Source organism: Accipiter gentilis, chromosome 11 (assembly GCF_929443795.1).
Source record: "Accipiter gentilis chromosome 11, bAccGen1.1, whole genome shotgun sequence".
NCBI lineage: Eukaryota > Metazoa > Chordata > Aves > Accipitriformes > Accipitridae > Astur > Astur gentilis.
In genome coordinates this window covers 1,031,012-1,046,627 of record NC_064890.1, presented here as the reverse complement: position 1 = coordinate 1,046,627, position 15,616 = coordinate 1,031,012, and the positions used below count along the sequence as shown (strand labels likewise).

The window sequence follows — 15,616 nt, the reverse complement described above, 5'->3', positions numbered from 1 at the left end:
GTCTGTAAGAAGTTTCAGCAATTCTGCAGGAGGAAACAATGCAGACCACAAAAATACTCAGCATAGATAGGATGTTCCTTTTCCTGCTCTGACCAGCAAGTAGTGCCTTAGCCGTTGGGGAAGAGGCACAGGCTCTGGAGAGGGCCTCTTCTGCTTTTGTCCACATTCAGTTACAACTGCACACCATCAGCTTTGATAGTGACCGAGTTGCTTGTGGTGAACAGAGTATGGTTCGTTTCCTAACCTCTTATTACTGACTTCCCTGCATGGGTCTGTTTGATGCTACCATTTCCAAAACCAGCGTTTGCAGCAGGGAGTAAAATGTGCCTTTCAGCTTTAGAGAGCCCTCCCATTCATGCTGGGTGAAAAGGCCCGAGAGAGCCCTGCTTTGTTAGATTGTTCAGAAATTGCATTAACCACCCCCACCAGAGCCTAAAACTAGAGAACAGAGCTCTGTTTAATGCTTAATGATTGGAAATGTTTAAAGTTGGCAGTTAAGACCACAAAGAAGTAGATGCTTTGTCCTGGAAATCTGAATTTTTTAATATTATTTTTTTTTTGCCATCAGATGCCTAAGATGCCGTGATTTGATTTAATTTCCTGTTTGTTTGGTTGTTTTCTTTATTGGGGTCTGCAGTGCCACAAAGTGCTAGAGGAAGTAGGATACTCTTTCATGTTCCTCTTTCTTCATCTACCTCTTCTGCTGTGCAGTTACCTTGTATTCCTTAACTTTATTAGTGACTTCTAGTGTTTAATATTTTAGTATTTAGAGTTTCCTCAAGTTTGTGTAGGTGTCTTTAAAGACAGCATAAGCAGGAAACAGTATTCAATATTTGTAAGTCATGTATCACAAGAAGAAATTGTATTTACCATTTATTGGGCTCATAATACGCAGCAACTCTCTAGCTGTTTTCAGTTTCTCTTAGCCTATTTCCTGTTACTTAGTAGACGTTTTTTCTTACCACTGTTTTGGAAGGAGGTGAAGTGCACTTTTTGAGTTACAGAAAGAAGGTAGATTTATATCCTAATGCCAAAAGAAAGGGCTTGCTCATTCTGGGCTGCTGGCTATACAAGGCAATACCATCATTTCAGTAGGTGGATTATTCTGGTTTCTGTTTATTGTGGTAGGTCCTGTTAGATGAACTGCAGTTTGGTGATTAATGCTGCTCAAGTATTTTCACAGTAGCTCAGGTTCTTTATGGGGAGATCCCATTTCTTGTGAGTGCTTCTCTTTAAGCTCTCCATAGCTCATAAAGAACAAGTGCCTTGTTAGTTCTGGTGGCTTGCCTACAGTGAAGCAGATTAAAGTAAATTAATTACTAACCATTGCAGAATGGGGCAGTTACTGTTCTAGATTATAAATTTTTTTTTAAAGTAATCATGAACATTTTTTATTATGTTATAGACATACTAGTTTGTTTCTTGGTACAACTCAAAATGGAGCATTCATAGTGGTGTAACTTTCATCATCAGAACTTTTTTCTGTCCCTCTGTCCTGTGTTTTCAGTATACTTTCATGTGCTTCAGCAGTTACGTTGCATATTGTAGAAGGCTGCATGTGCTTCATGGAAAAATGAGCATACTGAAATCAACATGTGTGTTGTATTCATGCGTGTATGTATTAGGAATTCTGCTGCTCCCACAAGTGGGATGACTGTGTTTCATCAAGAGCTTCCCTCTGTCTTGTTGGTGCTGCCTGGGTTTGGGTAATGGTGTGCCATTGCCCCCACTGTCAGCTGCAAGCATCCTGGTGTTGATTATGTTGATGTTTGGGTGGAAAGTTCTTCTGGACCATCCTAGTCTGTGAAATCTCAATGAATTGGCAAGGGATGCAAAGAATAATAAGAAGGGCTTCTACAGGTACATTGGCCAGGAAAGGGACATTAAAGAAAATCCACAGCTCCCTGTGCGCGGCCCCCCCCCCCCCCCCCAAATAAATAAGACAGTAGAACTGCTGACAACTGACATGGAGAAGGCAGAGGCACTCAACAATTTTCTGTCTCTGTTTTCAATGGTGATCACTCTTCCCACATCTCTCAAGCCCCTGAACCTCAAGGTAGTTCCTCCCATTGTAAGGTAAGATCAGGTTTGAGACCACCTGAGGAACATACATAAGTCCATGGGACCCAACATGCTCCATCCCAGGGTCCCGAGGGAATTGGCTGATGTAGTTGCCAAGTCACTGTCCCATCATATTTGAAAAGTTGTGGCAGTCAGGTGAAGTCCCCAGTGACTGGAAAAAGGGAAACATCACGTAAAAAGGAGGACCATGGGAACTACTGACCAGTCAGCCTCACCTCCATGCCTGGTAAGATCATGAAGCAGATACTCCTGGAAGATGTCGAAACATATGGAAGACAGGGAGGCAATTAGAGACAGCCAGCATAGCTTCAGCAAGGGCAAATTGTGCCTGACTAATCTAGTGGCCTTCTACAATGGAGTGACTGCATCAGTGGACAAGGGAAGAGCTACAGATGTCAACTACCTGGACTTCTGTAAGGCCTTTGATAAGGTTCCCCACAACATTCTGGCCACTAAATTGGAGAGATATGGGTATGATGGATGAACTGTTAGATGGATAAGAAATTGGTGGGTTGGTCACGTCCAAAGAGTTACAGTCAATGGCTCAGTGTCCAAGTGGAAACCTGTAACTCCTCAAAGGTCCATGCTGGGACCAACACTGTTTAATATCTTCATCAATGATGGTGGGATTGAGTGCACCCTCAGCATGTTTTTAGATGATGCCGAGTGATACAGTTGATTCACTAAAGGGAAGGGATGTCATTGAGAGTGACCTTCACAGGCTTGAGGAGTGGGTCTGTGTGAACCTTGTGAAGTTCAACAAGGCCAAGTGCAAGGTCCTGCACCTGTTTTGGGGTGGTCCCCAGTATCAGGACAGACTGGGTATGAAGGGATTGACAGCAGCCCTGCGGAGAAGGACTTGGAGGTACTGGTGGATGAAAAATTGGGACATGAGCTGCCAACGTGTGCTTGCAGCCCAGAAAGCCAACCATATCCTGGGCTGCATCAAAAGCAGAGTGACCAGCAGGTTGAGGGAGGGGATTCTACCCCTCTGCTCTGCTCTGGTGAGACCTACCTGGAGTACTGCATCCAGCTCTGGGGTCCTCAGTACAAGACAGACACAGATCTGTTGGAGCAGGTCCAGAGGAGGGCCACAAAAATAGTCAGAGGGCTTAACACCTCTCCTATGAGGAAAGGCTGGGAGAGTTGGGGTTGTTCACCCTGGAGAAGAAGAGGCTCTGGGGAGACCTTATTGCAGCCTTGCAATATATAAAGGGGGCTTATAAGAAAGGGAGAGGCTTTAGACTAAGGCCTGTAGTGACAGGACAAGAGGCAATGGTTTTAAAGTGAAAGAGGGCAGGTTTAGATTGGACATAGGGAAGAAATGTTTTACAATGAGGGTGGTGAGACAGTGGCACAGGTTACCCAGAGAAGCTTGGTTGTCATGTCGTCGGAAGTGTTCAGGGTCAGGCTGGATGGGACTTTGAGCAACCTGATCTGATGAAAGATATCTCTGCCCATGGCAGGGGGGTTGGAACTAGATGATCTTTACAGTCCCTTCCAACCCAAACTATTCTGTGACTCTGAATTCGCTAGTGCTAGGAGCTGCTTGTTCAGCCTTTGCTGTACTTTTCTGCTTCCAGAGAAGTACTTCTCTGCACTGTAGTTCAGACCCTACGGACAGTGCTACAGCAGTGTGTTGTCTCTCTTGTGCCTAACTTGTGGCCTTCCAGGACAGTTCATCTGGCTCCTGTAGGTTGTGACTTGTTCTGCTGGTCCTTAAGTGGCATGTGTGTGTCTGAGTTTTTTCGTGTGTGGTACCATTCCACTTCCGATCTTGCAGAGATGTTATGTGGATTACAAAACCTCACTTGATTGCCTCGACACCTGCTTTGGCCTAACTGTCTGGTAGGCCAAACTGTTGGTTTCAATACGTCATGAACAATCATTTCCAAATCACACTTGTTGCATTTTACTGAGTATCCTGTAAGAGCGCTATGGCTAAGAGCTTTTTTGGCTGGGGTGAGGGCAAAGAAGTCGTCTCATGTTGCATGCGCTTTGGGCAATGTGGTGGGAGAGTCACTGCTGCAGGGCAGCCTCCCTTCCCAGTTGGATGCAGCTGCACTGAGTCCCAGGGCGCTGGGAATTGTGTGAGTGTCTTCCAGAAGCCTGGCTCTGCCAGTGAGGACCGGGAGAGGCCAAACTCCTCAGCAGTTCTTCGCAACCTTCGTTTTAAGAAGAAGGTTGGTAAGGGGATATGCCTGCTTTGTGCTGAGAGAAGAGCTGTCGTCCTTTCCTAAGGACAGCTTATCAGTGTCTCCTATAGGTTAGATGCCTTTCCCTGTAGATATAGAAAAAGTTTTTCAAAAGTGTAGAATTGACAGATTTATAATGGGTTTAGATTTGAAAAGTGAGATTTACATGTGTATTCCACATATATGTATGGAATATATATGTATTTAGGTTAACTGTGCACCCAAACATTCTTAATTTAAGGCCTTTTATGCTAACTTTTCACTCGGTGAATTTATAACTAAGCATAGTTAGTTAAAAATATCTGAAGAACAGTTTGTAACGAACACACTATACAGCCAAACAGCATTACTGTCACAGCAGTGTCACGTAGGTTGAAAATTCAGATGTCTGTTCCTAACTCAGAAATTCAGTTACATGAGTGCATTTTCGGTAGCTGAATGGACGGGTGCAGAAGCTCTTGCTTGCTGCTGTAATGCTGAAGGTTAACCTTTGAAATGTATTTCAATATACTGTTGATTTAAACAGCTCAAATTAGAAACTGCTTTTCTCTCTGCCGCTTCTTATGCTGTTTGGGGGTGGGGGTTGGGGAGGGAGGCAGAGGATCTAGTTCCCAAAAGATTGGGATCAACCTGAACTAATCTGGCAGTTTAGAGGATTGTTAGGAAATGGCAGTGGATGGGCCATGGGGAGGTCTGAATAAGCTTTTGTTTTGGAAGCTGCCCCCCCCCCCCCCCCCCCCCCTTGCCCCTCAGTAACTGAGCTTGGGCTGTCACAAATAGAGCCTATAGCCTTGATGTTCATAGGTAGCTTTACAAGAAATGTGATGCTGTAGGTTTGACTAGAAGTGGTTGTCCCCTGATGTTTAAAATGAACTTCATAAGTATAAAGTGGTTTCCTAGATGTGATGTTTGATCAGGATCTCAGTTCTGTTTGCTGGGATTGGGGCCATGTACTTCCCTGTAATGTGTATGTGAGCTCTGCCTCAAAATGCTGAAAGTCCAAAGCCAGTCAGTAAATGTGGCATACAGGAGGACTGTGGGAAGACAAGGCTGTAAGGAGGCTGTACTTTGGATGGCTTGGTAATTTATAGTTTAAATGTTCCCTTTATAATCTAGTATTGCACCACCAATACATTCAAAGAGGGCTTCATCATATCAGCAGTGCTGTGTCACAAAAGATGAACTTGCAAAGATTTTCTTGATTTCTTCTAAATCTCTGAGATAAAGACGTTAAAAGAAAGAATTATGTTGACACGGAAAAAAGCTCTCTGAAATAGAAAAGTTATCTATGACAAATTTTGAAGCACTGAGTGGAGCTCCACAGAGTTTGTGATCAAATATCCTGGGTAACACAGCTCTTCCAAGAAAAAAATAGCCTTAATTTTGTAAGGTAATCCTTTTTCTTTTAGACATCCTTAGACCCATACATGCACACGTGAAGAATCCTTGAACTGAGGTAGGGCAGAAAATGCATGTGAATAACTTAATTGGTAAAAATAAATAAAAAATTAGTGTTTCTTTTAATGTGTTTCATTTAGTAGTTCCTGTAAGCCCTTCATTTGGAGCTTCAGTATGAAAGATAGGCTGCAAGGCACCCAGATATTTATACGTGTAGTTAAAAAATTGGGGTCTTTACATAGCCTTTTAAATTGCCCAGCTATGGTAACTGGAAAACAGTGCCCCCCTTCTTCAGTAAACTTTCCTGGAGGAAAAAACTGTTGTTTTCTGTTTGTCTTTTGTTTTTTTAAAAGGATAATTTCAAAATTCTGGCTTAGATGTAGTTATGCAAGCAGTGGAACTGGCAAAAGATCAGGCGTGGTAACATTTTTGGATGCTGCAAAAAGCAGAATGAATGGTTGAAGCAAGTGTTCCTGCTGCTGCGGAAATAGTAATGTGGGTTAGGTTAAAAAAGGCGTTTTGATCCTGTTGTATAAAATCACATGCTTATATACAGATAATCTGGGAATGTAGCACATTGACATCTCTCATCCAATTTATTTCGTTTTATAGAATGTGTTTTAGCTTAATGATATTATTACACAGAACATTTATCTTGTTTGAGCTATGCTTATCACCTCTGTCAATGGGGAATAACAGTTATTCTCTTACTTTCTTTAGCGTTAATGATTGTTTATTTCTTGAAACCATCTTTGATCCTCATACCCTACAACACGATGCCATCTCTTCGTGGTCCCTCATTGTGCTTGATCTTCCACCTAGCATAGAGACCCAGGAGTTGACTGTTCTTCCTGCATGGGGCTCCTTCCTTCAGAAGCTGTTTTTTTTCCTTTTGTTAGGCTTCTGTACATGTAGCAGAGCCATGGGGTTTGAGTGAGGATGAGACAGTGTCTGGGGAAGAATTTAATCTGAAACACTAAACAGGAGCTAGAAATGAAAGGTTGCACTCAAATTCTCAGATAGTTAGCTGACTTAGCTGCTTTTTGAAGTACAAATGTCTAGTGATGAGGACTTTGAGTTACCTTGTACTCTCTGAAGACACTTGAAAGTGTTACTGGGGAAGAATGAAGATTACTCCTTATTTGTTCCCTGTAGGGAACAGTAAAAGATACAACAATGCAAAATGAAATGAAAATCAGTAATTTAAATTGTGCCAAACTAATCTGAGCTCTTTCTTTGGCAGCTGATAGTCTAAACAAAAGAATTTCGGTAAATCTTGTTTCTTTGTGGAGATTATTAAGGTATTTGGTACAATAACCAGAACAGGATTGTGAAAAGTTACAGCTCATTGAGGAATTGTGGTGAATTAGCTGATCCTGAGGTAAGACGGTAAAGGACAGAATTATAAGAGAAAATACTAAGAGGAAGACCACTGAAGAATTTCTTAGGGATAGTCTGAACACTGTCTCTTGTTTTGATGTAATTAATAACTATTCTAAAAGTTGAAGTGTATTGAGGAAGCTAACTGGAAAAACATAATTAATAGAGCTCATATAGAGAAAAATCAGGGTAACAAAAAGGAAGGAAAGAGTTAGGGGTAGGAATGGGATGAAAATGGGTAATACAAAGTGCGGTGCTCTATATTTAGCAAAAATTGTTTGAAGGGGAATATTCTTGCTAATCTATATGGTAATAGTGAAACCTTATCTGAAGTACAGCATATGATTCTGGTCACACACTGAAGGCTCCTGCAAGGTGCAGCAGATACAGAGAGGGAACACCAGAGGGGATGATCTGAACCATTGCGAGCAGAGTTAAGGGAACCCTGCTTGGACAGGGGGTCCCCAAGCACTGCCATGGAGACTTGGAGGGGGCAAAAGATGCAGCAGGGGCAGGGTTTGATCACTGTTCATGAAAGATTAACTTACTGTAGTTTTGTGGGACTAGGCTCCAGCTCAAGTCGGTCTTCAATAGTTTGTCACTTTTTTTGTTATTTGCAGTATCTCAGTTTACCACTTTTGCAAAGAACTGTGTCCAAATCTTTTGTATTTAGTTGGGACGATGTAAAATGTCCATGTGAAACTTCCTGTGAGGGAAGGTAATGGTAAGAAGGGTTTCCTTTCAGCAAGTATGTATGAGGACTTGAGATCTAGAATGTGTAGGAAAAGGACGCTGCTCCTTCAGCTTCTATTTCTAGATTTGATTTATAGTATTCTTTTGCCCATTTATGTTATTGGTAAACAAAATATACTCTTCTGCACCATAAAAGACCACTCAGTTTTACACTTTTATGATGTTTATGAGATTAATAGCATATTCTAATATTCCATAAGGTTTCTATTAGCAGTTCAGCTCTAGGTTTGCTGCTGTTGTTAATTGCTTGCAGTGTCCAGTAGGTTGCTGGTTTGTTGGTTTGTTGTTTGTTTGTTTTTTAATACTTTGCTATTATGGTCTATCTCTTGCTGTTATATATACATTGGAGGCCTTTCTTCCACTTACATAAATCATTGATTGTTGCAATCATGGCTGATGAGCATGACTCTGGAATACAAATAATAAAAAAAAAAACCCCAAACCCTTTAATGCAGATTCTTTATAGTGCAGTAGCCTGCTTTCTCTATCTGTGACCAGCCTTGACTCTAATCCAACAAAGCATTTATGTGTGAACATAATCTTTGTTTTTTAGTTCAGCTACTTGCAGTTAAAGTTAATTCATGCGTGTATTGTGTCTGTTGTTGATATCATAAGCTATAATCGAAGCTGTTAGTTTTCTGCTGTGAAAAGGTGCTGATTTTGTTTACAGAATTTACCTGATTTTTACAAGCTGGCTGGCAGCTATACTACGGTATTCTGCTCAGAACTATAAAGATGGAATAAATAGCAAAGATGGAAGATTAACTCGTATTCTTTTGCATTATAGCTAGTTGTGTCCCATCAACATGTTCTGGAAGTTTGATTTGAACACAACATCACATGTGGACAAGCTGCTGGATAAAGAAGATGTGACACTTCATGAGCTGATGGATGAAGATGACATCTTACAGGAGTGCAAGGCTCAGAACCGCAAGCTGCTGGACTTCCTTTGCCAGCAGCACTGCATGGAGGAGCTGGTCAACCTCATCACACATGAGCCCCCTGTGGATATGGATGAGAAGGTCCGCTTCAAGTAGGTATTTGTTTTCTGCCCTATACAAAGAAAACTGAATGAGAGATCTTGATGTTGGAAATGCTCTTGTGCGAGATGCATGTAAACTTTTCAGTCTTGAGAGAAAGGCTTTCTAGTACTGTGAAATATTTCACAGCATTTCATTATTTATAGTGAATTTTCAGAAGCTTGATTCTGTACTTTTAATGGTTTAACATTGAGTTTGACGAAAAAAAAAACTCTCTTGCTGTTTGTTCAAAACTTTGCAAGCAAAATAATTAGTATCTTAAAAGTACCTTTAGTACACTTTTATCAAATTTGCAAGCAAAAAGCATTCTGCTCTGAGAAACTTCTGAATTTGATTGATTTTCAGTAGCCAAGCCCACAAAAGAAAGTGAGCTGTACAGTGAGTAAAAGATGTAATATTTTCAATGTGCTGCATATGTAAAACCTGCTGTTTTCGGTGATCGTATCGTTAGGGAGAGGGCCTACCTCTGTAAAGAGCCTATTTCTTACGATGGTGAACTCTTTAGATGTGTTTGGTTCTCATAACAAGTTGTGTTTATATATTTTTAACTAAATGTATATTTGAAAATACTTATGTTTTGGATTTGAGAAGTTTGTTTTTCTTTAAGTTTATGTAAAAATAAAAAGCTCCTCTGTGTATAAATAAATAAATAAAAATGGGCAAGTTTGTCACTGTGGGAATGGATCAGTGTTGGTTATTGCTGCTGTTGCTTGAAGTCCACAGAAGAAATGGTAGTATTGTTTAGGTTTATTATTAGGCAGGATAGTTGATCAGCTATGTCTAGGTGACTATTTCCAGGTAAGTGAATGCCAGGAAATACGTTATGTAGTAACTTGAAATATTATATGGCTGCTTTTGCAAGGCTTCTGCTATAAAACGTGAATCGCCAAAAGGAACCAGGAGTGTTAGTTTTACACTGTTGTCCTACAAATGCAAATTTTGTACAGGTACTCTTAAACCAGGGATGTGGTACACAACAGTCTTTGGACTTTTTGCATTTTCTGTATTACATCAGAATAACTGCCTTTTCCTGGGGTGACAGGCTCTGAGCTTACTGCAGCCCTTTATCCATATTGTTTGCACAGCTAACCTGAGATGAACTCAAACCCAAAATATCTGATTGAAGAAGATGGGCAATACTTTCCTTAGTGCTAAGAGTTAATGAGCAGAGTAAATGCTGAATAATGTGTGACTTGTGGTCCTTTGCTGGAATCTGGGTGTATTTTGCCACAAGAGAGAATGAGGGATTCCAGTACCATGCCAGTACTAATTCATACATTGTTTCACTTCAGAATACTACTTCAGTTAACCAGACCATATTTTTAAGTCCTGTTCTTTTTGAGATTTTTGTGGCTACTGTCAGAAGGCAGTTTATGTCTCTGATCCTGTGTGCTGAAGGGTGGAAGTGGAAGCTTTTTCCTATTGAAACTGAACAGACTAAGAATAAGAGAAGGTGGGGAAAACCAAAAATTTCTCAAGAAGCAAAATCTTTAATGCAAACCAAAATAAAGAGAGAAGCTCAGTATGAGAGTGTTTATTCCCAGGCATCCTTGAATTTCACATGTAGGATTATATGCCTTTTCATCAACTTTTGAAGGTAGTGTGTGGTTTCAGCAGCTCAAGGCCAGGTTGGCTGATGAGGAGGCACAGACAAAGGTAGACAGTGGTGGGAAGAGGCCAGCCTCCAGTGTTGTGGTCTGGTGTGCTGGCTAGATAGAAGAAAATCTTGTTGGGAAGGCCTTAAATTAGCAGTCTCACTCACCTATCTCTTCATCAGATGGCAGCATTATATCTTCTAAGAGCATCCCGTAAGGTGCCTGCTTGAAAAGCCGGTAGAGTGGTGGGAAGTGTGATTATACACTATAGACAGATACTTATCTGAGTCTTGGATGGCAACAAGAACTGCATAATGACCTGCTTGCCAGGACAAATAGAGCTGATCTTAATATTGGGGTTTTTTTGGAAATGCTTCCAGTACCTTGGGTAGACGAGGCAGAGAAGCATTTTCAAAGCATGGTGAGGCACTGGAGAGGGGTAAGAGGGTTTAAGCTTGTTAGAAACTGGGGAGCCTTTTGGAATAAATAAACGCCAAGCAGGAAGAATGGACTGTCTAAATCCAAATGGAATCCAATTTTTGGCTCTTAAGAAAAGGTTATGGAAGTTTCTAAACTGGAACAGGGGAGAAACTAGGTTTGGAAGGGCATGCATGCTGTGGAAATGGAATCATCAAAAGTATTTATTCTTGACAGGTCAGTAGGATGGAAATCTGTAAAATTCAGAAGGGAAACTGCAAAGAGGAAAACTCAAGAGTAAATCCCCATCTGAGCATAGCATGTGAATCTAAGCAACCAGATGAAGACCTGTAGCAATCAAAGAAGTGTATAACTATTTGAACTGTAATGTCTATTTATAATGAACTTGTTGACACACTAGGGTGTCTCGTAAACCTGCTGTGACCATGCAGGAATGAAAGTACAGGTTATAGGAAAGGGAGAGTTAGATTCTGCTGGTGTGAGAGTGGGCTTTAGGGGATGGAGGGCTGAGTGTCAAGTGAGATGTTAGCTGCAGCATGGAAAACTTATGGGTTGGGATGCCGTGCCTAAATAGAAAGGGTGAAGTATTGGATCTGACTGTGTGAAACTTGGAGACTGTAAAGGCTGCAAGAGCAGAATGTGCTCTAACAATGAGAGGTTTCATTTATCCGCCTGTTGACAGGATATATATCACAGGGAGGCACGATGCATGAGTTTTTAGGAATCGTGAATGCCTTTTGCATGGAGCAATGAGCCAGAAAAAGGAGAAATAAGTCTTCATATACCTTTGGGGGCTCTAAGAAATACAACTGTTGTAAAATTACTTTGTAACAGTAACCATAATGTACTCAGACTTAACATTCTCATAGGAGCAAAAAAGACACAACAGCATTATCATGGATTTGGGGTTTGTTTTTCTAACTTTTAGGAACAGAACTACATAAATATGAGGAGCTTAGTTAGGAAGTAAATGGTACTGTGAAAGGGTAAAAAGCTCACAGCTGGCCTGGAAACATTTTAGTGGCTCGTGGTAAATGCAGAGCTTGTACTACAAAGATTTTAAAAAAATCCTAATGTAGAAAACTGGCTTTGTTAAAAACAAATAATCCATTACAGGTAAAAGGACATCCTCACAAAAGGGAAGTTGTGTCCAGATAGGGAAAAAAGATATAGTGGAGAGTTAATCCATGAGACTGGACAAAGGGATTTTTGAGAAGCAGTTTGCTAAAGGCAAAACCACTGTAAACCCATCAAAATAAGGAAGCCTCTCTAAGAATGTGTAGATGGGTGACCCATGTGAAAGGAAGATAGGACCGTAGCAGAAAATATAACTAAGCTGTCTGTGTTGGTACTTACTTCAGAGACTTCTTGGGAGATTCCCGAGTGGTATCTTTCTTTACAGGGGAATAGTCTGAGGAACTGTCTCAAATTGGAGCATCTATGGAACAAAATCAGTAGAATAATTGTTAGGAGTAGCTGGTATTCAACCGAGTGATTTAAAGGAATTAAAATATGAAATAGCTCACCTGGTCAGCCTTAAAACCAGTGGACTGGAAGCGGCAAATAGGACATCAGTTCTTAAGAAGGGTCTGTGAGCCAGTAAATGTGGCTTCTGCATTGTGCACATTGAAGAATTTATGGTATAGCATTATGATTCAAAGACACGTCTCTAAATGCAGGCTCTCACAGTCCTACTTTTGTAGAGGGAAGTCAGGCTTAGTTCAGGAGCTGAGTTTGATGGAGTCAGTGAAAAACATGGATAATCATGTGGCATAAATACAGTCTAAAAAGAATATTATCAAAGACTGTTGAAAACAAGCTGTCATGGGATAACAGAGAAGGGTTCTGACATCAATTAATAACTGTTTAAAGAAAAGACATACAGGTGAAGGAAAAATGGCCAGTTCCAGCTTTCTGGTTTTACACTACTGAGTCCCGTGCTGTTTGATATATTTGCATGTGAAATAAGAGGGGAGATTAATTATAAATGTAGAAAGTTGATAATGCCAACTTACTTAGGTTAGTTAAAAGGTAGAAAGATTTCATTATGTTATATGGCCAAGCAGTAATAAAGCACATACAGTCAGTGCTGATTGTGTAGTGACTCATGGCCCAAGTTACATGGTGCACGTTGGTGGGCTTCAAGTCAGCTTTTACATCTCAGGGAGGGCTTTGGAGTCTTTGTGGGCAATATGCTCAAAATACTCGATAAACAGTAAATGTGAGTGTGTGTTCGTGATCGAAAGCACAAGGCTCTACACAAAGCAATGCAGTATATATACTGGAAAAGTTATTGTTGTCTCCACCGTTTATATACTACCAGGGCAAGAAGTATTTTCCTTGTTAAGAACCAAATGGAAGTGTGATGAGTAAAGTAAGGCTTAAACTGGGAAGGTTGAGGTGTGGAATTTCTTCCAAAATAAAAATTCTATTCAATGAATGTAAGAAAACCAAACCAATAATAGTTACTAGGGTAAAGGTGAGCATAAAGTGATGCACCTGAAAGCACAATAACTGAAAGGAAGCTCCAGCTTGAGCCGTGACCTGAAAAGAGCCCAGGGCCAGCAGAGCATCCTGCCAGTTAAGCCACGTGTACAACACTGGGATGAAAGCCACACATACATAACTCCTGGGTACAGCTAAGGCAAACTGACGGGAAGAACAGGCAGGTGGACAGCTGAAGAAAGAGCTGCAGGTCTCTTCACAGAAGAGGTGCCAAGAACAGCCACGTGGGATCAAATGAAAAAAAATCTTTTCCTGGTGTCTAGTCCCTGATGATGGTCCTAGTGATGTCTTTATATGATGGCATGCTCAAACATGTACTTGAGATACGAGCATGCTGTCAATTCACACAATTACATGATATTTTTCCTATCTGTTCCACTTGCATGATTTCCAGCAATCCATCTGTCTTGTCACTCCAAGAACTGAGGTAAAATTTCCAACGACCTACAATAATTCCACAATTTCTTCCCTGATGGGTGGTCACCAGCTTAGGAAGCATTGCCAGATGTGTGAAATGTGCTGTGTCTAGGAAGGTGGGAGATCAAAGATCAGAGCAGAGGGTTCCATTTCAAGTTTGGGAGGTGCTGTTAAGATTTCTTCTTGATTTTCTATTGATGAGGTTCAGAGCAGAAACCTAACTAATTTTGACTAAGAGAGGAAAAAAACCCCAGATAAACGCTCAGCCCGGATTCTGTTACACACTCTCAGATCTTACTGCAAAGGTGGTAGAGATGTGAGAGGTACCTAGTAATTTCCACAGCTCTTTTCTGCATGGTTTTTTTCCTTTGAGATTGAGGCTGGGGAGGCGGGGGGGGCGAATCTTGCTGTGTATTGTAAGATTGTTTCAGCTTTGCTGTTTTACAAAAGTGAAAGTATTCCTTTTGTGTTGTAGAAACAGTCGTATTATTGCAGGAGTGTTTTATATTGATCTTGATGTTGGCTTGTGTCTAAAGTTACAAAAAGTGGTAGGCCTTGCATAACTATTAAAAGCAGGAAATCTCTTGGGTTTGTGTTTTATGGAATGGCACAATTTTTATTTGGAAAGTGAATGCACTACTTAAAGAATGAACATTTGCAGCAAGAGCATTCTGTAGCTTTTTTAATGTTGCTATTAATTTAGTTGACCATTATTAAAATCTGTAGTAAATTTTCTTTTTGTTTTGGTTGAAAAAAAAATAATATAACCAGCTCTGCTTACACAGAGAAGATGCTCAAACTGTGAAGGACAGGTTTTATTTTTAATCTGTATCACTTGATAACAAATCAAAACTACTTTAGGAAGCATGGATAAGAACTGGCACTCAGTAGGAAGTCTGGTGTTCAGAATTGCTGCTTTGTGCTTAGAACCGCTGAACCACTTGAGTGTGCCCTGTTAGAGTCTTTAAACAATTAGTGGAGTGAGAGTAAATCATGGTTTAAAAATAAAGTCTAGCTGCCTTTTGACTCTAGGATCATATATATCATTGAAACTGTGAAAATAGTGTTAAAGTTCAGTGCTAGGTTGAATTTCACAGCACTAATGAATTGCTGTTTCTGATTACAATAAGCTTTGTGTGATGGTGAATAGGTCTTTTTCGAAGTAGTTCTCTTAAGCCCTTTTTATAGATGGACAGTAGCTAGAATATGAAATTAAGATACTAACACTGAAATGCTGAAATAAAAAATAGCTAGATGAATTTCGGTGTTGTAGTGTGACAGCCTCCCATCCCCTGCTTAATTCCTTCATCGCATGAGTAATGGAGAGACTGAATCAGTAAAATGTTTGCAAAACTGCCATGTAGCTATATGGTGAAGTTGGCTTTTAATGTAGAATTTCAACCTGAAGAAACTTTACTCTTTTAGCAAAACTAACAGTCCCCCAAAAGCAGTTTTTTTGTGTTGAGTTTAAATTATTGTTTCCTATGTATGCACTTTGAGACTGTCTAATTATAAACATAATTGTAAACACGTTATTACCTTTTCTGATCATAAATGTGACCTATTTCTGAAAGTACTGCCTGGAAGAGCAAGAAGCAAGGTCAAGGAAAAAAAAGGATTTCATAAGCTGTCAAATATAATTTCATATTCTGATTTAAGTGAGAAAAATGATCTAAAGCAGGCATAATAATATTTTCTGAAAAATAGTTTTACAGATATAGACGTTACTGCAAAATTGAAACTCAAAAGGTTGGCTATGAATTGCTTGCTAGTACATAGTGTATGCTTATTTGTTACGCGTTTTGTGTTAGAT

At 40.3% G+C, this 15,616-nt stretch overlaps 1 protein-coding gene across 5 annotated transcripts in view; it reads left to right on the top strand.

The window, feature by feature from the left end:
- Positions 1-15,616, top strand: part of PPP6R2 (protein phosphatase 6 regulatory subunit 2) — a 122,391-nt gene that overhangs the window by 40,673 nt on the left and 66,102 nt on the right. For all 5 annotated transcript variants that reach the window (XR_007507609.1, XR_007507608.1, XR_007507610.1 and 2 more), the window contains one exon: positions 8,596-8,841. Coding sequence is in view for 1 of the 5 variants with exons in the window: in XM_049813562.1 (XP_049669519.1) it covers positions 8,615-8,841 (227 nt within the window). In the remaining 4 variants the exon portion in view is untranslated. The remainder of the gene's footprint in view (positions 1-8,595; positions 8,842-15,616) is intronic.